The 27,469-nt window shown below is 50.4% G+C and overlaps 1 protein-coding gene across 1 annotated transcript; it reads left to right on the top strand.

Moving 5' to 3' along the window:
• The first annotated feature begins 22,823 nt into the window (after positions 1 to 22,823).
• PGPEP1L (pyroglutamyl-peptidase I like) lies at positions 22,824 to 26,121 on the top strand. The gene is given in 4 exon segments (XM_023254769.2): positions 22,824 to 23,339; positions 23,342 to 23,463; positions 24,204 to 24,296; positions 24,298 to 26,121. Coding segments are annotated over 4 exon segments (651 nt in total). The 5' UTR covers positions 22,824 to 23,012; the 3' UTR covers positions 24,407 to 26,121.
• The last annotated feature ends 1,348 nt before the right edge of the window (positions 26,122 to 27,469 follow it).

Below are 27,469 nucleotides of genomic sequence, written 5' to 3' on the forward strand. Positions count from 1 at the left end.
GAGTGGGAGAAGAGTGTTTTTTAAAAGTAGGAAAATACAGAAAAGTAATATAAATGCTGAAAGTCCACAATGAAAAGTCTGCAAGCTCCCAGAAGAATGACTTCATGCTGTTTACCAACAGCATGTGCCAAAGTATTTAACATTGTGCCGACCTGTGGTGGGCACCCCTCCCACCCTGTTCGTAAATTTTATCTACTGACTTATGAGTGCAGTTGCTGTGTCATTATCTCCTGGTTTGGGGATACTTTGATTTTGGAACCGGTACTGTGTCATTCTTTCAAAAGGAATTATGTCCTTAGCTCTTCTAGAAGTGTCTGAGCCTGGAAAGGCAGCAAATAAAACAAAAGTTTTGTAAATCACACCATGGGTCGGTTGGGCCAAGATATTATGTAACTACACATAAAATAAACCCAGCCTGGGTGGCCAAGAGGTCAGAGCTCCTGCCAGATTTGATCAACTTAATATACAGAATAATTTCTCTTTACTCCAAAGATGAAGTGGCGATATGCCTTTATTACACGTTGCTTAAAAAAAAATCATAATAATAGGGGTACGTGGGTGGCTCAGTTGGTTGCACGTCCGACTCAGGTCACGGTCTCACAGCTGGTGAGTTCGAGCCCGGCATCAGGCTCTGTGCTGACAGCTCAGAGCCTGGAGCCTGCTTCAGATTCTGTCTCCCTCTCTCTCTGCCCCTCCCCAGCTCATAGTCTGTCTGTCTCTCTCTCAAAAATAAACATTAAAAATTTTTAAAATCATAATAATAAAGAATAATGGGCAGTGAATCAGATGGCAGAAAGAAGCACCAAGCTGAATATCATTTGCAAAGAAGGATGGGTCTTGAAGAGCACACTTAGGGCAAGCAGGCGATTGTTTAGCTTTCCAAGTAAAACTCAATTGTTTCTTGCATTCATCTTTATTTTCTTTTGTAGGAAGGTCTCTTTTCATCCTCCCAAATCCTAAGAGTAAAAACTTTTTCCAACCTAGGCGACCAAAGACGATATATATATATATATATATATATATATATATATATATATAAAATGACATTTTTCAGTCTAGTCCGCAGTGGGTTGATTTGGGTGTTTTTTTTTTTAAGGTTTATCTATTTTTGAGAGAGAGACAGCACAGGTGGGGTGGGGCAGAGAGAGAGAGGGACAGCAGATCCTAAGTGGGCTCCATGCTGACAGCCGAGAGCCTGATGCAGGGCTCGAAGTCAAGACCCCTGAGATCATGACCTGGGCTGAAGTCAGACACTCATCCGACTGAGCCATCTAGGTACCCCCATGGTTTTCTTTTTTCTCGATTTATACAAGAAGGCCTGAGATAAAAATAACCAGCATGGGATAAAAGGAGACCCCAGGATCTCCCTGTCATCTGCAGGGACATCACCTGTGCTAGCAACCAGCTCAGTGCCAACTGCTTCAATAGGCTGGTTGGACATTGACCTCCAACTCACTTGAACCATTTCTCATGATTTCTTATACCTCCTCTCTTCAATCTGATGACTGTGTAGTGTGAACCCATTTTATCAGTGGGAAGAGAAAGTAGCCGTGTTACCGCACATAGTTCAGGCTGGTCCCAGTGCATCAGGACACAGGAGTGTCCCCAACTTCTCATTTCACATTGGCACAAGAATTCACAAGAAGAGGGGGACTATGTGAAGCCATGGCAAAGAGCCCGGGTCCTGGACAGAAGGCTTACTCCACACACGGAGCTGGATTGCACAGAACCCCCTGGATAAAGGCAAGTCAAGAGGAAACCCACATATTAGTGAAGGAGAACCCCCCCCCCCGTCCATATTCACGAAAAGCATCTGCTGTGGTTTCACAGCCCTCCCCGTAAACACCAGGCTTTTATTAAACATCCAGGGAAATGCATTTAGTCTGCTTCTTTTAGGGGAAAGAAACTTGCATTTGCACACAAGTGAGTCAAAGGTTCAGTTCTTGCTAAACCCTAAATCCCCCGTCGACAGGATGACAAAACAGAAAAACCAGAGGAAGATCTCTCAGGACACCAGCACCTCCCAGGGCCTTACTGTGGGTCCCCCGCCCGCGAGCAAATGCAGAGTCCTCAAAGTGCCAAAGCACAGCAGACTCTCTGACTTCTTTCCTGTCTAAGTATAAATTTTATTTACAAACACATGGATATGTACAGAAAAGTTGTGAAAATAGTTCAGTTTCCATATATCCCATACCTGGTTTCCCCTATTATTAACATCTCACCTGAGGTCCTTTTTCTGTCCCAAGATTCCATCCCGAATAGGACATCACGCTCAGTCCTCAGGTCTCCTAAGGCTTTTCTTGGCTGTTACAGTTTCCTAGCCTTCCCTTGTTTTGATGGCTTTGAGGGTTTTGAGGAGTACTGCTTAGCCTGGTATTTTATACTCTGCCTTCAGTTAGGGTCTGTGTAATGTCTTTCTCGTGATTCGCCTAGGATTATGGGTTTGGGAGAGGAAGAGCACAGAAGTCAAGTGCTGTTCTCTTCCTATCCATTCAAGGGCAAGTATTGTCAATATGCCTGATTACCATTGATGTTGACCTTGATGACCTGGCTTGTCAGCTTTCTCACTGCAAAGTTGCTCTCTGCCCCATGCCTTTTCATATCATACTCTTTGGAAGGACAGCACTAAGCCCAGCCCACCCTGGGAGAGTGGGGAGTTAGGCCCCCGTGAAGGCAGAGTATCTGCATAAATTATTTGGAATGCACCTGCAGTCAAGATTTGGCCCTTTTCCCCCTTGTTTACTTATTTATTTATTTACAGTGGTATGGACTCATGGATTTTTATTTTATATTTTGGATTATGGCTTGTTTCCTTTTGAGAGTCTATCTTCTTGGGCGCCTGGGTGGTTCAGTCGGTGAGCGTCCGACTTCTCTCAGGGCATGATCTCCTGGTTCGTGAGTTTGAGCCCCACATCGGGCTCCCTGCTGTCAGCACAGAACCAACCTCTGATCCTCTGTCCCCCTCTCTTTCTGCCCCTCCCCTGCGCATGCTCTCTCTCTCAAAAAAAAAAAGTGTAACTTCTCTTGAAACCTTTCTCACCTCCTTTGCTATTTTCTGATCCCTAATGCCCCTCTCCTCCAAAAGAAACACATGATTCCACACTTCTTTTTCTGCCGTGTGCTTTGGTTGTACTGGGTTTAACTAAGGCGGGCACTTTTTTTTTTATTTTTTTTTTCAACGTTTATTTATTTTTGGGACAGAGAGAGACAGAGCATGAACGGGGGAGGGGCAGAGAGAGAGGGAGACACAGAATCGGAAGCAGGCTCCAGGCTCTGAGCCATCAGCCCAGAGCCCGACGCGGGGCTCGAACTCACAGACCGCGAGATCGTGACCTGGCTGAAGTCAGACGCTTAACCGACTGCGCCACCCAGGCGCCCCAAAGTGGGCACTTTTTAAATAACTGTACTACTTTTATGTATAAGTCTGAGCACATTCTCCTGTCCTCCCACACATTCGACCATCCTGTTTCACTGATGCAAAAACCAACTTAAAAAAATATGAAAGCATTTTGGCGTCCTAAAATTGGACGACTCTTACAGTCAATTGCATTTGCCATCGTTGAGCAGAGATTTTGCTTTCTTGGTGGTTCATACGAGAATGCTTGGCGTTCAGTCTCAGAGGCTTAGATTTGATGAGATTCACCATGTCCTTTCTGGGTTACACAGTCTATCGGCATGGGAAGCACTCTGGCCTGTTTATCTTGCTTTGTGGAGTCCAGACCAGAATGTTGAGGGGATTAAGGCTGTATTTGTGCTGCCATAAATATGATGAAAATATATCCTGCAACACACGCAGTCGAACACGAGGGAACAGTACAGAGACAAGTGTGACCCTGGAAATCACGCAGGTTACTCAGGGCAGCCTGATGTGGGCTCTGAAGCTCCTTTTCATTCTGGGAAGGGACAGAATTTGGGGAAAAATGAACCAAAAGTTCTTGGGCCTACTTTTTCTCATCTCCACCCTTACATCCACTCACATTAGAAGCCCGTTACAAATCTTGAAAAATGTCAGCATTATGTTAGGGATGTGCCCCCAGGATTCCAAACCCACGGAGGCCTCCGTGGGCCTGCAGGCTGCGAGTCAGTTTGAGACCCCCTTAGTCAGGTCCCCAGCCTCTGCATTGACGCCTACAATCATAGAGGATTATGCCGCACTCCTGACCCACCTCAGTAAGGGTTGAAACTCTCTGGGGTGCTCCTGACTCTCCCATCCCAGCCCCGGAGCTCACGCACACACTGCACCTGGTCTCAGGCAGGAAAGTGTGCCGGGGCAGTGTTTCTTCTCTTGCAGGCATTTACCAAAATATCCGGACAGAAACTAATACCCCCAAATGACCAATGGTGGTCAAATTTTAGGCACTGGGCCCCCCAGGGATGGGGAAATGTTTGGGGAGCCACAAGATGCATTTCTGGTGTCAGTCCTCAGGCTGCTGGGTCACCCTCTTTTTTGTCACCTGTAAAATTATTCCTCCCCATTACCTGTCTCGGTAACTGTGTTCTAAGAGCTCACAAATTGGAGTCAGAGAGCCTTTTAGCAATTATGTATTAAGCAGCCAGTTAATCAAGGTCGATTAATAAAGAAAACATAACAACCTTAAACATCGATGCCCCAAATGACAGCACTTCCAAAATATGACAAGCAAAGACTAATAGAAGTATAAAGAAAAATCCACAACTGTAGTCAGAGATTTTAATACCCTTCTCTCAATAAGTGAGAGAACACAGACAGAAACTCAGCACACGTACATAACTCTTGAATAAACTGTCAGCCAACTTGACCTAATTGGCATTTATAGAACATTCCATCAAGATCAGCAGAATACACGCTCTTTTTTTAATGTTTATTTTTTTATTTTTGAGAGAGAGAGAGAGTGCAAGCAGGGGAGGGACAAAGAGGGAGACAGAAAATCCAAACCAGGCTCCATGCTGTCAGCATACAGCCCAATGTGGGGCTCGAACTCATGTACCGTGAGATCATGACCTGAGCCAAAGTCAGACACTTAACCGACGGAGCCACCCAGGTGCCCCAGAACACACATTCATTTAAGTGCCTATAGAACATTGACCGAAATAGGCCATATCCTCAACCATAAAACAAGTCGGAAGAAATTCAGAAGGATCCAAGTCATGAAAAGTACGTTCCCTGGCCGCAGTGGATTTAAATGAGAAATCAACAACAGAACACTACCTGGAAAATCCCCAAATATTTGGAAACTACATGCATTTGTAAATAAGCCATGACTCAAAGAAGAAATCAAAAGGGAAATGAATGAACATTAACACAGAACATAAAATTTGTGGCATGCTGCTAATACAGAACTTAGGGGGAAATTTGTGGCACTGAACAACAATGCTAGTAAAGAAGAAAGGTCTCAAATCGGTGACCTTCATGTCTACTGTAAGAAACTGGAAAAAGGAAGAGCAAGTGAAATCTGAACTAAGGAGAAGAAAGGAAATAATCAGATCGAAGCAGAAATCAGTGGAACAGAGAACAGAGTCCTAATAACGAAAAGTAAAGAAACCAAAAATTGGTTCTTTGAGAAAATCAACAAAATTGATAAACTTCTAGCCAGAATGATCAAGGAAAAAAGAGAGTGAGAGAGAGACAGAGAGAGAGAGAGACAGAGAGACAGAGAGAGACAGAGAGAATGATTCTTATTAATTTTAAAGTTTATTTACCACTATCTGGCTTCCAGCCTTTGTTCCACACTCAAAGTCCTGCCATCAGTCACGAATTTCTCTCTCTCTCTCTCTTTTTTTTTTTTTTTTTTTTTTTTTGTCATTTTGCTTGACCTCTCTGGGGTCCTAATAATCTTTGTGGTGGATACCTTATGGTTATTGTTCCCATTGTACAGGTGGGAAGACTGAGGCCCAGGGCCACTGGGTCCCCCTGTCTTGGCTTGAAAGGCAGCTGTGAGAATTCAACCAAATTCGGTAATAACCTGTAATGTCTTGGTTCAGCCCATATAGACCAAATAAAACATCATCTATAACCATGAGCTTCCCTTAGCAAGACCCTCTTCCAAATGGTTCACCTTCCTCTCACCCCCGCCTCCGGAAAAGCCTGCAGTCGCCCCTGTCCCTGCCTCTTCCCCTGTTTCCGGGGAAACCGCCACATTTCGATGGGCCTGGGTTTGCAATACGGCCTTTATCTGGGAATAACTGCCACCCGTAACTGCTCCCCTTTAGGACCCCTCAAATTCCAAGACACCTCCAGCAAACCAGCAGCTCAGACACTGTTCCCTCTTAGACTCTTGCTGTCCTCTGAGAAGATGCCTTCTAGACTTTGCCATAGAACGCAGGAGGCTTTCAGATATGAAAAAGAGGCGGCTTTGTTGAAACCCCCCTGTAATTATGAGCCCTGTCTAAAAGACGGCGTCAGGCCGAGCTAAGTCACGGGGATGAAGCTAAGTCTTCTGATGGCACTTCTTGCCAGGTTAGACCACGTGCGTGGCCCAGCCTGATGGTGAGGTCCATCCATTTTTTAAAACTGTGGCAAACTATACACAATAATAGATTCGCCAATCATTCGAAATGTACAGGTTGATGGCATTCGGTACATTCACACCGTTGTGCAGCCATCACCATCGTCCATCTCTAGAACTTTCCATCTTCCCAAACAGAAACTCTGTACCCATTAAACCATAACTCCACATTCCCTGCTCCCCCAAGCTCCTGGTAACCACCATTCTACCTTCTCTATGCATTTGGCTAGGCTAGCTTACCGCATGTAAATGGAACCATCCAGTATCTGCCCGTTTGTGTCTGGCCTACTTCACCATATTTCTGCTCACATCTGCTACTGAACTTGGCCACTTCCCCTCCCCCGTGACACTGTTCTCAGTACCTGCCCTTCCTCTCCCTTGTCTGTCCTGGTCTGCAGTTTGTCATGAGTACTTAGCACAGGCCTAGAACACTGTAGGAGCAAAGTTAACATAGTTGGAGGAATATCATTGTTCTTAAAGAAATGCTGTATTCCCAAGGAAGCAAAAAACCTATACCTTACTTATCTTACCTTGAACAGGTGTTGTTCTTTTTTCCAATTCCGAATGAGCAATTACACAAGACTTCCAAAGACCACAAAGGAAAAGAGATTGTAATCTGCCACCTAAAAACAGAGTATAGTGTGTGCCCTCCCCAGCTTCATTGTCATGCTCTGCGTCGGGCATGTATTGCCTCTGCAAATCAAACCAGCCCAGGATTTCGTGGTGTCAAACAGCCGCCATTTTATTATCTGTCCGGGGGCTGGGGGACAACCCAGCTGTGCCGGGCAGTTCTCCTGCTGATCTCGCTTGGGTCTCTCATGTGGTTGTTTGAAGATGGAGGCTGGGGCAGGGTCCTGGAGGCTCCACTGTGCTAGGGTAGCAAGGCCCTTGTCCTCTCCCTGGGAGGTCTCCCCAGCAGGGTGAGTAGATGCCAAAGGCGTAGGCCCCTGACCTGGCTGAGTTCCGTTGGTTAAAATGAGTCACAAGCCAGTTCAGACTCAGTGTGGGAGGAGAATACACGAGGGTGTGAATATTAGAAAGTACGCCTCACTGGGATCTGTCTTAATCAGCTGGGGCTACTGTACCAGAATCCCATAGACCGGTGGCTTCAACAAACATTCATTCCTCACAGTTCTGGAGGCTGGGAAGTCCAAGGTCAGGGTGATGGCAACATTGGGTTCTTGATGAGGGCCCACTTCGGGGTGATGACCTCAAGCAGATTTTCTTTTTAATATTACTGTTATTATTATTTTAATGTTTATTTATTTCTGAGACAGAGAGAGACAGAGCATGAGTGGGGGAGGGGCAGAGAGAGAGGGGGACACAGAATCTGAAGCAGGCTCCAGGCTCAGAGCTGTCAGCACAGAGCCCGACGCGGGGCTCGAACTCACAGACCGCGAGATCACGACCTGAGCCGAAGCCGGACGCTTAACCAACTGAGCCACCCAGGCGCCCCCAGATTTTCTTTTTAAAATGTTTAAGTTTATTTGTTTATTTTGAGAGAGACAAAGAGCAAGTGGGGGAGGAGCAGAGAGAGAGGGGGAGAGAGAGAATCCCAAGCAGGCTCCGCACTGTCACCACAGAGCCCGACGTGGGGCTCAAATTCATGAAACTCGGGCTCAAACTCACACAACCGTGAGATCATGACCTGAGCCAAGACCGAGAGTCGGACGCTTAACCAACTGAGCCACCCCAGCCCCCTTCACGAAGACTTTCTTTCAGGCATGCAGACAGAGAGGTCTGGCCCTTTTATAAGGGCCACTAATCCCATCATGGGGGTTCTACCCTCATGACCTCATCAAAACCTAATTTTCTCCCAAAGGCCCCACCTCCAAATACCATCACCTTGGGGGTTAGGGCTTCAACATATGCATTTTGAGGGACACAAACGTCCAGTCCACAGCGGGGACCGTCCTGGGGCTATTCTAGCACAGGAAATAATATTACCCCTCAGAAGGGATATACCAAATCCCCCTTCCAGCAGCAGGAAATGAGAGTACACAGCACTTCACACACACCCCGACACTGGGCTGTTAGGATTTTGGTAGTCTGGTTAGTGTCACATGGTTAATATACATCCTATTAAACCAGTAAACTTAAAGCAAAGCAAAGGTGTTGAGTGGAGGAGAAGTGTCATTAACTCAATTCCTTTGAGTTTCTCGACTGGTCCCATTTTAGAAACTGAAAAGAATCCCGATAATCATAGACTGCATCTGTATGCTTGGAAATTGTTCCAAGCTTTTTACAGTTGTCAATCTCAAGTGTTACGGCTTGACTATCATCATGGCCAACAGATTACCCGGGCCAAAATATGCCCCACCTTCAACTTTGAAAAAAACTGAAAATGCAAGTAATGTTTATTTATTTTTTGGGAGAGAGATAGAGAGAGCAAGCCGGGGAAGGGCAGAGAGAGAGAGAGGGAGAGAGAACCCCGAGCAGGCTCCCAGCTGTCAGTGCAGAGCCTGACGCGGGGCTCGAACTCACAAAGCATGAGATCATGACCTGAGCTGAAACCAAGAGTCAGACGCTTAATCAACTGAGCCACGCAGGCGCCCCTTACTGAAAATAAAAGTCAATGTAAGCATCCCCCCACCCCCCGCCCTTGCTCGTTTGGATGACAAAGACTCCTGGTTTGTTCTTCAGCGTGTGCCCACAAGACACTGGTTTTTCATTCAAACCTTCAGATTTGGGTGATTGGAAACGTTGGTTGATAAAATTCTGGAAGTCTATGTAGGCAGATTTATTATTGCGTCTTGTTGGGAATAATCCTGGAATCCCAGTGAAGAACCCCAGCTTTGGGGATCTGTGGAGACACACAGTTCAGAGACAGGCTGGTCACTCCCTGCGTGTTTCCTCAACATCTGGCACACATCTGGCGTGAGGTCCTGTTTCCGGAGCCTCAGTCTCAGTCCCTATGGTGCTGGCCTCCTGCGGTGGGGAAACAGACCGGAGAGAAGTGAAAACTAAGCAAGACAATGTCAGTGAGGGCTAAGGGCCACCAAGAATTAGCCCAGGGTGACACAGTGGGTGGGGCCCGGGGAAGTCCTCTAGCAGAAGTGGACCAGGAAGGCCTCTCGGAGTAGGTGACATTTCAGCCAGGGCCTGAATGAGAAGCAGAAGCCGCTCTGAGAAGCGTTCCAGGCGGAGGGGCACCTGGCGCTCATCTGTGGGACCACAGTACCCAGAGCCCCGGGAAGAGAGGCGGAGGGGAAATTGGAGGCGGCCTGTTTGCACCTCAACTTTCCAGACCCAAGTTCCTTTGCCTACGAGCCTGCAGCTGCTTAGAAACCAGACCTGCCGGAGGAACGTTCTTCTGGGATGAGATTACGATTACTTTGGGTTAATTGTTCCCCTCTGTCTTTCGTTGGAAAAAAGTCACGTGTGCGGAGTGGAATGACAGTGCATTTCCATTCTGTTGCAGAGACCAAGTTTCAAGTGAGCGACTCAGAAAGTCTGGGAGGAAATTGATACTCAGAGCAGATTATTTTATAAAAACGGCTTCCTTGCCAGGCCTCTGTGGCTACAGAAGTATCCCCCTTCCGACTCTGGCCCTCACAGTAGCCCCACCGGCATCAGGAGCAGGAACTGTTGCCCTTTGAGCCTGAGCAGGCCTCCCAAACACCCTTGACTTCGCCGTTATGAATCACGTAGATGGTCCGGTTACGCCTCGGCTCCTGGCTGCGGAGAAGACCTGGGGCCTCCACGGACCTGGGGGTGACACCCAAAAGCTTAAATCTGCCCAGGCTGCCGGATGGGGGGACGGGGGCCTCCTTGGAGCTGGAGGGCACTGTTGACAGATCATGAGGGTGCGGCGTCATTCTCGGGACAAAACCATTGGACATGCGTTCAGCCAAGTCTGGCGGCCGTCTCTACTGGCCAGCTCGGGGCATGTGGTGGATCCCCTACTACCCTTCTTTGCCTAGACAGCAGGGATAACCGCCTCCCGTCCTTTCTCTGCCCCACTCAGTCCTCTCCGGTCATCAGGGGCCAAATGCAGCAGAGAAACTTCGAAGTGAAAATGCAATAGCCCTAATATATAAAGAGCTTCTGTGAATAGAAAAAAAAAATGGTGAATAAGGCTATAGACATGAAAAGACTCTGCAGAGAAAGAAACACAAATGGCTCTTATCCATCTGATGCTATGTTCCAACTTGTTCATAAGAGAAAAGCAAATTAAAACTACACCAAGATCGGCAAAAATCCAAAAGTCTGACAACTGGTCTGTGAGGCTGTGAGGCTGATGGGCATTGTCATACTTTGCTAGTGGGAAAGCAGCATGGTACAATCCCACGGGAGGGGAATTTGGCAACATACAACAAAGTGACATATGCTTATATCCTATATTCCAGCAAATTCCTAGGAAGCTCTCCCGAAGAGGCACTGGCAAATTATAAGAAAAGACATACGCACAAAGATGGACGGGAGGCTGAATATATGTTCCATATTTGTTTATGATGATTAAAAAAAATTGAAGGATAAATCCTAAAATTGAAACATGGATTCCACTGGAGGGAAAGGGAAGGGACTAGGTTTCTTTGAGACAGACTTGTTTTGTGGATTTAACTTCGGAACCAGTTAAAACATAGAGTATTTTACATACTAATAACACTAAATTTTTTTGAAAGAAGCAATTCATGGAAATTAAAAGCAAATTGAGTTAATATGCCTAAAAGTATATGCAGTTAGTGACGTGATCGCACGGAAAGAGTGGTTTTGAAACCCAGTAATTTAAGGACAAAAGCAAAAATCAAAAGGAAAATATCTTAAACTTTTCAGTAATTATACCATTGGAAGTGGAGTTAGTATTATTACTCCGAGACCACTGTATATAGAGTGTTGGGTCAAGTAAAATGTGCATCGAGGAATGTTTTGCATCTTGACCTCCGGGACATTGCCAGTAGCTTTCCCCAAAACACTAAAAACACCCTGCATGTGTCAAACACCCCTCCAGGAGACACTGTGAAAAGCCAATGCCAGGGTACCGGTAATGTCCCAATTTTACAGATAAGGCATCTGAGGCTCCTTAAGGGCCTCAGGTCAAGTGCCTGAGCTGGTGCCTGAGGGGCCGGATCTGGAACTGAACCTACATCCACAGGTTCCAAACCTTCCTTCTCAACCCCCACGAGGTACAAGGCCCTCCACCTTGGCCCTGGTCATACCGTCTCTCTTGCCCACCCTCTACCTGTTCTGAGTTCATTTCCTCTCCGTGGGCATTTCCCACTCACAGTACAAACAAGGCAGCACCATGGTTGGTGGAAGGAAGGGCTCAAAGAGTACTGACAAACTGCATAAACAGATGAATGAAAACAGAGAGAAAAATCTGTCCTGCTCAGACCAAAAAAGCTAGGAGGAAACAAGAAAGGAGAAACGACTCCCAAGGAAGAGCCAGAACCTAAGAGATACTGAGAAGCTCTGTGTCAGGTGGTCCCCAAGACCATCCTCAGGCTCCGTAATAACCCCTGGATCAGGACTCAGAAGAGCTGTTCGACTCAGTTACAGTTCACTACAGCGAGACGATCGAGATGAAAATCAGTGCAAGGAAAGCGGCAATGCGCAAAGACGAGCAGAGACGGGGTGCAAGCTTCTAAGGATCCTGCCCCAGGGGAGTTCCGGGGATACGTGTTACTCTTCCAGCAGTGACATCTGACATTGAGTGTAGAGTGCCGTCAATCCGCGAAGCTCATGTGAGCGTTGGTTTTTATTGGCGGTCGATCACATAGGCATGCCCACCTGGCTGACCTCAGCTACTCAGACTCCAGAGCGGAAACAAATCACCCTGTTAGCAGAAACTCCAGTCAAGCTACTAGGACGTGACCCGATGCCTCAGGCATACAAAACCACCCTTATCAGGGAGAACATCCCAAGGACTCAAAGCGCTGCTCCAGCCGCCAGCCAAGGGCCGGTCTTGAAGACAGGAGTTTCTTGGGAATATGTAGTGTTTCAGCAGCCCGGGCCTACTGAGGCAACGTTCCCTGTCCAGCCCCTTACCCAGAGGCGCAGCAACCCCACACGGTACAGGTGCAGGTAGAGAGGGTCAGGTCATGCCAAGACTTCCTACATCAGCACCAACTTGAGGCTCCAAAATCATTTCCCTGGAGGGGTTTACAAGGCGATCCACTGGGGCATAGGGGATTAAACACATTAGAGTTTCCATTTCTGTGTTAATTGTTTTAATTATGATTAAAAAAACACATAAAATTTACCATCTCAACCACGGCTAAGTATACAGTTGAATGGCGTTAAGTATATTCATATTGTGATACAATAGGGCCCAAGAATGTTTCATCTTGCAAAGCTGAAACCCAACACCCTTTGAAAACAACTTCCCATTTCCCCCTGCCCCCTAGCCCCGGTAACCGCCATTTGATATTCTGTTTCCACAAGTCCGACTACTTTAGGTCCCGCATATAAGTGGAATTATACGAGGTTTGTCTTTTTTGTGACCGGCTTGTTTCACTTAGCCTCATGTCTTCATGGTTCATCCAGGTTGTAGCATGCGTCCGAATTTCCCTCCTTCTTTTGTTTTTTTAAATTTATCTTTATTTTTCAATGTTTATTTATTTGAGAGAGAGAGAGAGAGAGAGAGCGCGCGCGCACATGAGCTGGGGAGGGGCTCAGCAACTGAGCCAACCAGGTGCCCCAGAATTCCCTTCCTTCTTAAGGCCAAATAATATTTCACTGTGAGTAGATGCCACCTTGTGTTCATTCGTCCACGGATGGGCATTAGAGTTGCCTCCACCTTCTGACTACGGCGCATAATGTTGCAATGAACATGGGTGTGCAAATACCTCTTTGGGATTCCTGCTTTCAATTATTTTGGATATATACCCAGAAATAGGGTTGCCGGATCATACGGCAATTCTATTTTTAATATATTGAGGAACCTCCAGACTGTTTTCCACGGCAGCTGTACCATTTTACATTCCCACCAACAGCACATGAGGGTTGTAGTTTTTCTACATCCTCACCCACACCTGTTATTTCCTGGGTTTGTTTTCCCCCCATAGTGGCCATCCTGAGCAGGTGTGCATTTCTGTGTTTTCGGTCTATGAAAATAATAAAGAAATTAACCTTGACCGATGCTTCATAGCTAGACTGATGCTGGCCTTGCTTCGTAGGTACGCAGGGAAATGAATCGTAACTCTGCACAACGCCGCGCACAATGTGAAAAATACAACTTTTTTTTTTTCAAAGGCCAAAAGAGAAACGTGTCAGTTTTGGGGCAAGGGAGGCCATGGGTGATAGAGGGACCCTCCCTCTCTGGCTCACTTCAATTTATTACAAGTATTTCAGCCAACTTAATGGGTTTCAGGATTATATCATCCAGTTTTCATGGAACTAGTCTTTAAATTATGATCAAGGAATCCTCACAGATAAGATCCGCAAAATCCCACAGATAAAAGATAACATGAATAATGCGAACCTGAGCAAACACGCAAAAATATCTGAGCGACACTCCTCATAGCCCTCAAATAAGCTCTTTGCCAGGCAGGGTTTATATACAAAAGTGATGACAATCTGAGGCGCCCGAGTGGCTCAGCTGGTTAAGCATCTGACTCTTGGTTTTGACTCAGGTCTTGCGGTTCAGTGGGATCGAGCCCTGCATTGGGCTCTGCACTGCCAATGCGGAGCCTGCTTGGGATTCTCTCTCTCTCCCTCTCTCTCTCTCTCTCCCTGCCCCTCCTCCACCTGCACAGGTGCTCTTTCATTCTCTCTCTCTCAAAATGTACTTTAAAAATTATCTAAAAACAATGACAATCTGGTAAGAAATTGCTCCCCCAAAAGAGGAGGAATTAAGAAAACCGTTGAAAATATAGACTTCTATCCACTTAACAATGAAGCCTGTTTGAAAGGTGCATTGTGCCCTCAGACATCAAGACATCAGCTAATGATAGTGTGTGTATGTGTGTGTGTGTGTGCGCGCGCGCGCGTGCCCCAAGGAAAAGAGAGGGACTTTTAAACAGAATCCCAGTTGGGGCGCCTGGGTGGCTCAGTCGGTTAAGCGTCCAACTTTGGCTCAGGTCATGATCTGGCGGTCCGTGAGTTCGAGCCCCATGTCGGGCTCTGTGCTGACAGCTCAGAGCCTGGACCCTGTTTCGGATTCTGTGTCTCCCTCTCTCTCTGACCCTCCCCCGTTCATGCTCTGTCTCAAAAATAAATGAACCTTAAAAAATTTTTTTTTAAATAGAACCCAATTTCCCAAATTACTCACGATTTCCCATTACCTAAATAGTTCGACCCCACCATTTTTTAAAAAAGTCTTTACGTGTCTATTTTTTTGAGAGAGAGAGAGAGACAAAGCACACGTGGGGAGGGGCAAAGAGAGAGGGAGACACAGAATCTGAGCTGTCAGCACAGAGCCCCACGTGGGGCTCAAACCCACAAACCGTGGGATCATGACCCGAGTGGAAGTCGTACGCTCAACTGACTGAGCCACCCAGACCCCCTTCGACCCTACTGTTGGTAACATTTCCTTTGTGGCCATTTCCTGGAATTCCTTCCCTCTTTTATTTATTTTGAGAGAGAGAGAGAGAGAGAGAGAGAGAGAGAGAGCAACCAGGGGAGAGGCAGAGAGAAGAAGCGACAGAATCTCAATCAGGTTCCGTGCCATCAGCACAGAGCCCTATGGGGGGCTCAAACTCACTGAACTGTGAGATCATGACCTGAGTTGAGATCAAGAGTCAGACACTTAACCCACTGAGCCACCCAGGTGCCCCTCCTCCCCTCTTTTAAACGTATCCTTTCTGAGCCTCAGTTTCCTTGTCTGTAAAATGGGGACATTGTCAGCCCTTCCTTAGGAGGGTTGTTGTGAGGTGTCAGGCATAGCGCCCTCCACAGCCACCATTCTCCAGGAGCAGTGAATCTGATTAGCAAAGGTTGTTTTTTCTCTTTTTTTTAGTGTTTATTTTTGAGAGAGAGAGACAGAGAGACAGAGACAGAGACAGAGACAGAGACAGAGTGTAAGCGGGGGAGGGACACAGAGAGAGGGAGACCCAGAATCCGAAGCAGGCTCCAGGCTCGGAGCTGCCTGCACAGAGCCCCACACGGGGCTCGAACCCACAAACTCTGGGATCATGACCTGAGCCGAAGTCGGACACTTAACCGGAACCAGACACTTAACTGACTGAGCCACGCAGGCGCCCCAGAAAAGTACTTTTTTAAGCTTATAGAACCAGAAAAATAGTATTGTCCATTGTAAAAATTTTAGAGTGTAGAAAGAGATAAGACTTGCCCCGATATATGTCAACTAAACCACAGTAACAATAAAATAAAAAGAATCACCCTATTTCTTCCCTCCAGGGATACCCATTTCCGTGTGTTCCCGTTTCCATAAATGGCTACAGGAAATAGTCCGAGATTCTGATTTTTTTTTTAAACTTCTTCCTTCTTAGGGGTTTTCCTATGTCAATAAATCGTTGTAAAGGGAAAAAGGGAGGGAGGAAGGGAGGAGGGGAGACAGAAGCGTCTGCACACACATCTCCAAGCCTCCCTCTTGCTTTCCCTGGCACTGTCCTGCTCATCCTCCAAGCCCTGGTCAGAACCCCCTCCTCCGTGCAGCCCTCTCAGACTGCAACTCCCGCGTGCACAGCCTTGCTTAACCTTTACAGCAACCCATATGAATGAGGTCCTGTTTTACTGTGTTTTACAAATAGGGAAACAGAGGCTCCGCAGGTTTTAATGCCTTGCCCAAACGCACGCAGTTAGGAGTGGAGGAAGCAGGGTTTAGGCTCCTTCTCTCTTACCCCCAGGCTTCTGCAGCCTGGGGTGGGGGGTGGGGTCCCAACCCAGCCCTTCCCGCCAGGATCCTGTCATCCCTTCCCATTTCTAGTCCCCGTCTCCTCTAAGAACGGGACCCTCCAGGACGTGCCAAGCCCCGAGCAGAGGACAGCACTGTGGGCTCTCGGGAGTTTTGCATGAATGACTGAAGAAACGCATTCTTGCTGGCTGGTACCAGCCCTGAACTCTCATCTGAGAGGGGAGCATCGGATTTTGGAAAAACAGCAACTGTTTTACAACACCAGTTGGTGCCACAGTCTCGGTGGATTTGAAAAAAATTCGGACAGCAACTGGTGTCTTTTTTCCTTCCATCAGTTCCCTTTGTTCAAATGCCTTGTGTTCCTGGTGACCAGATTTCAGGCGACAGGGAGACAGGAAGAAGTGGGAGAAGGAGGCAGAAGGCGGGCTCCCGGCTACCCCAGGACCTTTGCAGCTTGTGGCGGTCAGGCTTTTTTGAGGCATTATGGGCCCCGCATGGGCACCCAGCGCCCGGCCGAGCCTTGTCATTCCTCTGGCTGGCTCAACACCCTGGATGCCACTTTGGCAAGGGTGGTTAGACTGGGCTCCGTCCCTCCCCTCGTTGAGCACAAAACATTCTGCACTTCTAGCTGAGAAAGCGTGCCAGTCCGGGAAACACAAACCCCTGGCTCTCTCCAGGTTTGCCCAGAACCTACATTCTCTTTGCTAAAACAACCATCCCTTCTCGGCAGAAAGCCGGCCTGCCTTCTGCTTTATGCAGAATGTTCGACTCGCTGCTTCTGACAGGCCCCGGGCTCATCAGATTCTACTAAATGTCACTTTCAATAAATCTTGGCCTGACTTTCTCAATTTAATATGCATTAATTATGAGCAATGATCGAGCATATAAAGCCCTGACCGTGTGCCAGGCACAGTGCTGGGCACCTTTTGTGAATCATCTCATTTAATATTTGTGAAAACTCCTCTGACTGAGAATTCTCCCCATTTCATAGATGAGAAAACTGAGGTGCGCCGAGGCTAAATAACATGGCCGAGTTTAGCCAGTGGAAGGTGGCAGAGCCGGGCGTCAAACTAGCATCTTCCTGACCCCAAAGCCCATGCCTTTCCCTGCAACACCGTAATTGGGGGTCCGTTCGTGTATGGGCCCCATTCCGCCCTGGACCCTCCTCATTCCAGGCTGAGGCTGGCAGTGAAGACTGGCTTGGCTTATTTTTTTGTAAAATGCCTATGTCTGCCATGGGCACTGTGTAGGTGGCCCAGGACACCAAGTGCGTGTGTGTACGTGTGTGTGTGTGTGAGAGAGAGAGAGAGAGAGAGAGAGAGAGAGAGGGAGAGAATGAGAGAGTGAGCTGACTGTCCACATGAGGCAATGCCCAGAGACTCTCTCCATGATTGCCAGTTAGAAAAATTTCCTCAGTACCCCAGATCAGATCCTGCCTGCAGTCCTAGGCTGTGTGGGACACTTTACCTCACGATGAGCTGGGTCGACGAGTTGGCATGAATCTGAGACCCACCCAGGCCTTATCGCGTTGCTGACCAGAAGCCCCGTGTCAGTCTGCTCCAGCTGTCATGACAGTCTCAAAGCCCGGGGCGTCTAAACGACGTCTATTTCTCCTGGTTCCGGGTACTGGGAAGTCTGAGATCAAGGTGCTGGCAGATTCGCATTCTGGTGACAACCCTCCACCTGGCCTGCAGATGGCCACTTTCTGTCTGTGTCCTCACACGGCAGAGAAAGAAGGGCGCTGGCCTCTCTCTCTCTTCTTACGAGGGCACTAATCCCATCCTGGGGCCCCCACCCTGCTGACCTCGTCTAAACCTAAGCACCCCCAGACACCTCATCTGCAAATACCATCGCATCGGGGCTTAGGGCTTCAGCAGATGAGTTTTGCTGGGGACACATTTCAGTCCATAGCACCCTCCTACACTACTACAGCCCTCCCCCGATCCCCGCCCTGTCCTGGTGACCTCAGGATGGCTGTGGTCCTTCCAGCGCTGTCCAAGCAGCCGGGCCAGGGGCCAGGCGAGGTCTGCAGGCTCTGGAGGAAGAGTCCCTCCCCTCTCTGTCCTCTGTCCTCTGCAGGGGGTGTCTGTTGGCTTTAGTTGTCTCCCCCAGCCCCGGCTCGAAGGGCCCCAAAAGCCTCAAGACTTCCGGCCCCGGCGTGGATGGCAGTGGTCACCTCCTGGCCGGGGAGGCCGGCTGCACCTTAGAAGAGTCGCTGGTGACAGGGCAGACCTCCCGAGCGGCAGGCTCTTCTCTTGTCAGGACAACAGTGGAGAGAAAGAGGAAAAGGGTGACATTCTAGTTAGAAGGAGAAAATACAGGGGCGCCTGGGTGGCTCAGTCGGTGGAGTTCCGACTTCGGCTTAGGTCACGATCTCGCGGTTTGTGAGTTCGAGCCCCAAGTCGGGCTCTGTGCTGACAGCTCAGAGTTTGGAGCCTGCTTCGGATTCTGTGTCTCCCTCTCTCTCTCTCAAAAATAAACAAACATTTAAAAAATTATAAAAAAAGAAAGAGAAAATACCCCAGGGAGACCTGGAGAGTAATTCCAAGGCGATACGTGACCAAGTGCCAGTTTATAATGGTCCAGAATCCCTCATGTGCAATTCTGGTATCTCCACATATTCGAAGTTTCTCTTAATTTGCTTGCTGGCAAAAGTGACCTGAGCTGACGTGAGGCAGCTTGTGACACCTGTGGTTTTTCCACCTGAAGTACATGTCCGCGCTTCCTGTGCTGTGGTTTTCACAGGGCTGGTTCTGGAGTCCGGCCCTGGCCCAGGAGTTCTGCTGGAATCCAGGGATGTGTGCCAGTGCCGGCCCGTCGTCAAGTGCGTTTGGGCATCCGGCTGGGAGCTGGAAAGGAAACACCGGATGAGCAGAAGCAGGGCGCTTTAATCCCCCGGGAATCGTTTTTCAGATAAATAAAGAACATAAAGATGTCAAGTGCAACGTCGAATGCTCTCCATCCCGCACCAGCTCTGTGAATTCCAAGGAGAGCTCCAGGTTGGCCTCCCGGCGCTTTCTACTTTGGCGAGAGCCATGCCATCAGCCTTCTGGAAAGCCCGGTCTCAGACAGTGTTATGGGTTCAGCGTCCTTATAAAATGGGGGATCTGGACTCGCAGACAGACGTGCACGGAGGGAAGATGACGTGGAGACCGGAGACATAGCGCATAAGCCGAGGGCTGCCCCGGGGGCTTCTGGAAGCTGGAAGAAACAGGTGGGATCCTTCCCCTAGAGGCTCAGAGGGAGCATGGCCCTGTCGACACCTTGACTTTGGACTTCTTTCCTGTAGGCTCGGGTGATCGAGTTTGGTTCCAAGCCACCCAGGTTGTGGCGCTTAGTTAGGACAGCCACGGGAAGGTCACGTGAGGAAGCTCCCCGAAGCCGGTCCCGGGGCCCAGGCCTCAGCAGAAGACCTAGAGGCTTTCCTCTCTCCTCTCCTCTCAGCTGGCTTGGGGTGGGTGGAGAGGAAACGCTGAGGTTGGGGGGGGGGGATGAGGGGGCTCCTGCTGTGGCCCGCTTTGGTCTGGGCTTGTGTGGGCCAGCCCGGAAGCAGAGTAGCCTTCCTCTGTGAGGCCAGTGGGTGCTGGGCTTGACGGGGCCTGCATGGCTCAGGGTGGACGCCCCCATCCCTCGGGGAACCGCGTCTTCTTAGTACGCATAATTAATCGACGTTTCTGCGGACAACTGAACTACAGCAGCCTTTGCGGGGGACAGCCCTGAAGGCAGAGTCCCAGGCAACCTCATTTGGTTTGGGGGCTCCTCCGTAGCCTTTGCTCAGAGCCAGACCCCACGGGAGCCCCACCGAGTAGAAGAAACCGGTTCTTCGCAGATGACTGGGTTCTGAGAAGCAGCCCGGGAGCCAAACCACGGCCTCCTCGCCCTCGCGACAAAGGCAAAGGTGACCCCAGAGTGATGCCGTCCAGCCCCCGCTTCCTGCTCTGGGAGCATCCGGAGGGGCCAGGGCCCTGTGCGACCTCAGTGCTCACGTCTCACTCGTTCCCTACAGGACGGGGGCCCAGACGGTGACACGAGAGCTGGAACCCCTCGGTCTGTCTGGCCCCTGGAATGCCGGCCTGCTTCTTCCATGGCCCTCCGGGCACTGCCCCGCATGACCCGGCCCTCCTTCCCCGCCTCCCACCACCAGAATCAGGCAAATGAATGAATTCTCCCTTCGGGCCCCAAATGGGGATGTGATCTTGGCACTTTTGGAAGAGAGCAAGCTTGAGCCGGTCGAGGGACCTGGGCTTCTGGGTGGGTGTCCGGTGGGCAGGACAGAACCCCTTAGGAAGGATGAGCTGGTCGGGGACGGACCTGAGACACCAAAAGTTGGCCAGGAGTGCCGTCCTCAGCGAGCGCAGCGGAGGCAGCCCTCCGGCGGGGCACATCACTCCTGCCCGTCTCCTCCGCAGCCCAGGGCAGACCTTTGGGCAGGCCTGGCCGCCGGACGGCCATCTCCATCCCAGGATGCATGCTCCTGGATGTCGGGAAATGCCAGGGGAGGGAGTCAGGAGAAACACAGGCGCTAATCCGAAACCATCTTGGTGATTAGCACAGGTCCCGGAGCAGGAAAAGGACTTGGCCTTTAGGCTCCTGATTTAACGTCTACTAACAGTGAACTGCACGTGCCTGAGATTTCACTCTCCTGGTTCTCTCTTCCTTCCAGACTCCTGCCTGTGAGGACAGTGCCCCCTGACCCTGGGTCTTCCCCACGGCCCTTCTTTCCTCTCCCTGCCCCCCACCCCTCACTCTGTCTGGATCTAGCCTAAACCCATGCCTTTGCAGCCCTGACAGGCCACTGTCTTCCCAGAATCCTCTCTGTGAGCTCCAGACACACGGAACCAAGGGACCGGGTTCTCCCCCTTCGAAGTCAGCAGGTCCCAAGTCAACGTCATGATGCCCTCCGGCCCACTTCTCCCTCCGTCCTCTTAGGGGGAAGCTCTGACCCATTAGCGCTTTGTGCACGATCCTTTGATGGCTTCCTTTTGCTTCAAGTCCAGCCTCTGGCTGAGCGCTCAGTCTGGCTTCCACAGACTTTTCTAGCTTCTGTTCCCACCCTTCCCCACGGGCAGTGCTCCCTGATACACCATTGATGGTGGTGGCTTACTTGTCAAAATGCCTGGGGGGGCTGCAGGCAGTCAGCGCTCCGATCGGAGTCCAGGGGCGCTAAGTATCCTGGTGCAGGACACACGGGAGAAGGCTGTCGCTGCCCCTCGTCCACTGCCCCGCGCCAAGTCGCCCCGTGCTTCCCCAAGGCTCAGGCTCTCGTGCTCCTCTGTGCCCCCGAAGCTCCCTCTGCCCGGCACACCCTTCCCTAGCTCCTTCATCCGGCTTGTCTTCATCTGTCCCCCTACACCTTCCCTGCATCCCTTTCGTGAACGGGCTCCTAACCCACAGGCTGGGTCAGATACGCCTCTGGGGTACTCACATGTGACTGGCGAGGCCTCCTGGGGCCTTAAGGGGCAGGAACTGTGATTCCCCTGCGGGCCCCTGCCACCAGGTGAGCTCCTTGAGGGCAGGGTCCAGGCCCACAGAAGGCCCCTTGGAGGGGCGCCTGGGGGGCGCAGTCAGCTAAACGTCTGACTCTTGATTTGGGCTCAGGTCACGATCTCAGGGTTCATGAGTTCCAGCTCCACATAGGGCTCTGAGGTGACAGTGCAGAGCCTGCTTAGGACTCTCTCTCTCCCTCTCTCTGCCCCTCCCTGCTCTCTCCCTCTCTCTCAAAAGATAAACTTAAAAAAAATAAAAAGGCCCCAGGGAATAGAATCAATGACCCAAGTGTTAGCTTTTCAGGGACTCTCCCCGGCCCTGCATCAAGGAAGGGGAGTCTACCTGCTTCTTTCTGCCCGAGCTGTCCAAGCTGGGCCCGAACAGTCGCAGGGAGGTGGGGCTGCGGGTTCTTCAGCTGCCTGTAGATTACAGGGAAGTGATGCAGAGGGTCACCAGAATCTGGGAAGACCTTCAACCGCAAGGAAATGGTGGCTGGGGAGTCGGTGGGGCTGGGATGATGAGGAGATGGGGCCCCGGAGCTGTGAACCCCGGGACCCTGGTTCTAGAGTGGCTGGTGGAGGTGCACTCCGCCCCCACGCTCCCCCAGTGAGGTCCTAGCTGATTTTCTAAGGTTCTGGGTGTGTCTGCAAGAGTTTAAGCTGAAACACAGAGTAAGTCTTGGAAGAATATTCTGGAGAGAGAGAAGGAGGAAAATAAAGGGAATCTTTATTCCTTGCTGTGACTCAAAGACAGTTTCCACCTAACAGAGGGGCCCGTGGGTTGGGTCCCGGCCATGCCCAGGCAGGGCAGGTGGGCTGTGAGGTGAAGGGGGGGGGGAGGGGGGCAGGGGCGAGGACCTTTTGGGACTGGAAGAGAGGCAGAGGGAGGTCTCATCTTCATGACGCCCAGCCTTTTTTTTTTAATCCGAATAGAGTTATATGAAAAACTGTCCCCAAAATGGACAAAACTGTACAAACATCCACAAAACAGGAAGCTCCGATGATGAGATCAACACAACGTGCAGCACCAAGCCGTTAAGACTCAGGTGTGTGGATAAAATGCTCTGCAGCTATTTTTTCAAAGAGGAAAAATAATCAGCTCAAAAAACCCTGACAATATTTTAGTGCATTGTTACTAACTTCCTTTATTAGGGTTTCATAAAAGAGCTGGAAGATTCTCCAGAAATGGGAAGCTTCTCCTGTGCGAGCCTTAGCCCCCCGCCGGGGGGCAAAGAAGGGAATACGTTTTCCTGCCAGAATATTTGGACATATAAAAGCAGTTAAATGAAATGCCACATGGGTTTCTATCCGGCTGTTTTTCATTCCAGCACATTCATGAGGGGCGTTCGGCGGGGAATCCCGGAGGTTGTGCCGGCCAGATGTGGGGTTGGAGCTGCTTTGGGCCCGGGGCTGGTTCTCCCTCGGCTTGGCCCTTCAGCTACATCCGGGAAGGCAGAGCAGGCCTCGGGTTCCCTATGCTCTCGGCCCTCCCTTGTGCTTCTGCAGCTTGTCGTGCACAACGAGCTGGACGCCTCCGCCAAGGCCATGGTTCTGGAACAGCGCGCCAAGAACCGAGGTTCCTGGGATGCCGACATCCGGGGCTTCAGGCCCGCGCTCGCGGCGAGGGCCTTCCGGATGGCCCGGAAGTGATCGCGTCCGGGGTCAGCACGAGGGCACTCAGCAAGCTGGTGACGGTGGAGGGCGCGCAGGTGGTCTACTCTCGCAATGCAGGCAGGTGCGCGCGGCGGGGTCGTTCCCCGGGCGGGTGGGGAGGACGCGCGGCCTTACGACCAGCCCCCCTCCCGGGTCGTCCCCCTTCCCCACCGGGAGGCCATCCTGTGCCGTGCAGCGGCCACTTGCTCACGCGGTGCAGACCAGCGCGTGGTCATCTCGCCCCCCCCCCCTCCACCCCCCGGGGTCTCGGTTCCAACCCCCCCCCCCCTCCATCCGGGCCTTTGGTGCCTTGCTAGAGAAGAGATGGGAAGGCGTGTTTCGAGAGCCACTCAAGTCTGTGGATGCTTTGTTTTTATTTCTTGCGGCCCGAGTTGTGAGCTATTCTGATTCAGCCCCACACACAGGTTGATTTACCTTGTTCCTGCGAACTCTGACCCGCAGTGGATAGTTCCCCCCCCCCCCCCGCCCACAAGAGAATGAATGAAGAAGTGACTCAGTGCAGACACGAAAGAGAGGGGTTCCTAGGGGAAAAGGGGTTTGGGACTAGTCGCTTTGAAAATCTGGTCCCTTCCCGGGCCTGGCCACTTGATGGTCGTGGGACGGTGAGACCAAGAGTCAGTCTCTTCCTGGCTCACTCCCAGCCACGTGCGCTTTCTGAGGCAGAAGAACAAAACAGAAGTCTTCCTGGGTGGCAGCCTACCCCCCTCAGGCTTTGGGGGTGCTGCGGAGGCCCTTTTGCTTACGTTGCCCTGGGGTAAGAGGCCCGCGCCAGGAGTATGGTGGCACTTTGTGTGGTTGCAGATACGTCTGTGATTACACCTGCTACCTGTCTTTGCATCAAGGGAATGGGCGCACGGCCCTCGTCCGCGTGCCTCCATTATCCTGTTGGCTCCCAGGACGTGCTGGACGAGATGAGAAAGCCCGAGCTCAAAGCCCAGTTTGCAGAAAACTCAACCTCGGTGATTCCAGCCCCGGGGAACCGATGGGGGGGACTGCTCCTTTAGAGAAAATTAAATGTTTCAATCCCGTGTGCAGAGTTCAACTGTGCTTTGAGAGACTTTTTAAAAATGGCTTGTAAAACAGTTTACACAGAGGGAGAAAGCTCTAAATTAGCCCAACGAAATCACAAAGGGTTATTTTATTGTCAGAAGAAAGAAGAACACTCTGAAAGGCAGACATTTCACAAGGGATTAACTAGCTTCAGTTATGGTTTTCATGACAATAAAATGAAATCCTAGTAATTTTTTTTTTCCCTCTTAAAAAGACTGTGCAGCGGGCCTGTGTGATCCTGCCCGGATTGCTAAAACCGCAGACCTGTTTGGCAGAGCTGCGTGTGACGGGGTGATCTGTGACCAGCTGGCTGTGGGGAAACACAGGTGTAGCTGCCGCTGGGTACCCTGTTCCTGGCCGCCCAGCTCATGCCTCCAGGTGCTGGGTGCAGCTTCTGAGCCACTGGGTCTGTAGTGTTTGGTTTTTCTTTTTCTAATGTCTTTTTAAAAAATTGTGTTTTCATGCACAGGATAAAATTTACCCTTTAGCCATGAAATTTTTTTTTCTTTTAATGTTTATTTATTTTTGAGAGAGAGAGAGAGAGCACGAACAGAGGAGGGGCAGAGAGAGGGAGACACAGAATCTGAAGCAGGCTCTAGGCTCTGAACTGTCAGCACAGAGCCCCATGTGGGGCGCGAACTCATGGACTGCGAGATCATGACCTGAGCTGAAGTCGGATGCTTAACCTACTGAGCCACCCAGGCACCCCTTTAGTGTCTGGTCTTAAAGGAGAATAGCTAGGTTTGGCTTCTCTGCCACAATGGGTGTTATACTTACTTTTTAGAAGCAGAATCTCCCCTTCTCAGCTATCATGTTGCCTTTGGGCAAACACTTGGCACTGGGTCTTGTGCCAAGCTGCTCAAAGCAAGGTTTTATCTTGTGTTTGCTAGGGGCAGATATCCAACGAGATACATTGTTTTTTTGGAGGAAGGGGTTGAAGGTGGCTAAGGTCTGGGAAATTTCTTGTTCCTTGTGCTCCCTATCACTTTCATTTAATTACCTTAAAAAAAAAAAAAGCATTATTCACTTAGTATCCAGATTCCTTCACCATAAGAAAAAGCATTTGCAGCTTAATAACAGAGGAACTGGGCGGGCCTTGCTTGTTTGATCATTAGCTCTCTAGCACACTTGTGCCTTTGGAACAGACTTTAGAGGACCCCTTTTGCAAATGAAACTCGGTTGACATAAACCAGTTCAGAGTCACATTGTAGCAGATCAAAGGCAGCTAAGCAGGATGGTACAGCCAGCATGCACTCGCGTGGGTCCGGCCGCACTGGTTGCTCAAGTGGAGAGCCTTCCGTATTTGTAGGCAAACACCTGCTACCCAGAGCCCCGTGCCCATCCTCCACCCCCTGTAGCTTCTGTCTCAGGCCGGGGCAAGCAGGGGGCCTCGGGACCCAGCCTCAGGGTCATTTCAGACTGCTTGGCACCAGGCGATGCATGTTTCATAAACTTTTAGATGTCAGCCAGTTGGGAGGCCCAGAGCTCCCTCTTGATGACCGTCCCCATCATCTCCCCCTGTGTGACCTCTGATGTTCCTCAGGGAGAATCCCAGAGGGCCCTCTCACATCCCCCTGTCGGTACATCCTGGGGCCTGTTTACTTGGGGCTGTTACCTGGCGGTTCTGAGTCTGAGAGCTGACCCAGCTTAAACAGGTTGAACCCTGGGTTGGCCACTTAATAGCTAGGGGGGGGGGGGCGGGTCTCCGGCACGTCTGTATGTTTGCTCATCCGAAGAAGAGTAAAGTCCTTCCTTTGCAGAGTCGTGAATATCTGGTGAGAGAACGGATGTGTGAGCGCCCCCCTCCCCTCCCCCTCCTCCTGTTCCCCCCCCCCCCCTTGCAGAATCTGGGCTTGTGACTGGACCCGCCGGGGAAGTACAGAAATAGCCCCGCGGGATCTGTGCTCTTTAAGAAGTGGCGCGGTGGGGAGAGGCTCTAACGGTTTGTAAAGACGCAGCACCTTCACCCTGAGAAGACACTGCTGCCGCTTCCAGCTGAGGACGGGCGCGGAAGGCGCCGCCACAAGCTGGGAGCGTGACCCTGATCGGCCGGGGATCGTGGGAGCGCTGCGCCTGGGTCCTGTGTCCCCACGGCAGCCCACACCCCCGCCCGTGCCTCGGAAGTGCGTCTGCCTGTACTCATCCGGCTACTGACGGTCCCGAGTGCCAGGGGTGAGCAGAAACCCTGGGGCCACACCAAGAGCTTCAGACAGCCCTCTCTTTGAGAAAGGCCTTTTGTTTTTAGGTCCAAGTATTTGTGCGACTCATCGGATCTGAAATAACCGTGGCCTTTGACCTCTGCTGCCCGCACCTTGCTACCCTGCCCTTTACACAGTGTCTGACCTTGTTCCTGGAGTGTAGTTTCTTACGATCGAAGTTTCGTGAAATGCTCAGCTTGCCTGATGTGCCTATGCATTTCTGGTCTGATTCCAGAACACTTACAGCTTGTTGCCTTTGAACATATATTCACATTTCTTACTATAGCCATCCTCCCCCCCCCCCCACTGGGGTGGGGGGGAGGAAGCCCAGATTGTAGGTCATCAGCTAGAAAGTAACATTTTGAACACCGCCAGGGGGCCACACCCCCGTGTGGGCCTGCTTGGGTCTCACATGCCTCCTGACAAGGTATGCTGGCCACGAGGTACCAACAAGGACAGGGAAATGCGAAGTTGGAGTCCTTCGTCCCAGAGTCACCCGAGGGCAAACCTGGCTCGGCCTAACTTTTGTCAGTGGAAGGTACAGGAAAAGTCTACGGATCAGTCAAAAACGAAGTACAGATTTCTCTATCTTATGTATTCAAATTTTCTGCTAGCTGATTTAATGGAGGGAGGGAGAAGAGCTTCATCTTCAGCAATTTGCATGCTGCAAAGACTCAGCTGTCAGAAATAAAGCAAAGCCTTCACGCAGAACACCTCCAAGCGACATGTGTGAACACACACATGCCACACGTAGCTCAGCTCCCCTGCCTCAGAAGCGTGGGACTCTTCCAGAAAGGGAGGGGAACGAAATCAGAGACC

Source organism: Felis catus, chromosome B3 (assembly GCF_018350175.1).
Source record: "Felis catus isolate Fca126 chromosome B3, F.catus_Fca126_mat1.0, whole genome shotgun sequence".
Lineage (NCBI taxonomy): Eukaryota > Metazoa > Chordata > Mammalia > Carnivora > Felidae > Felis > Felis catus.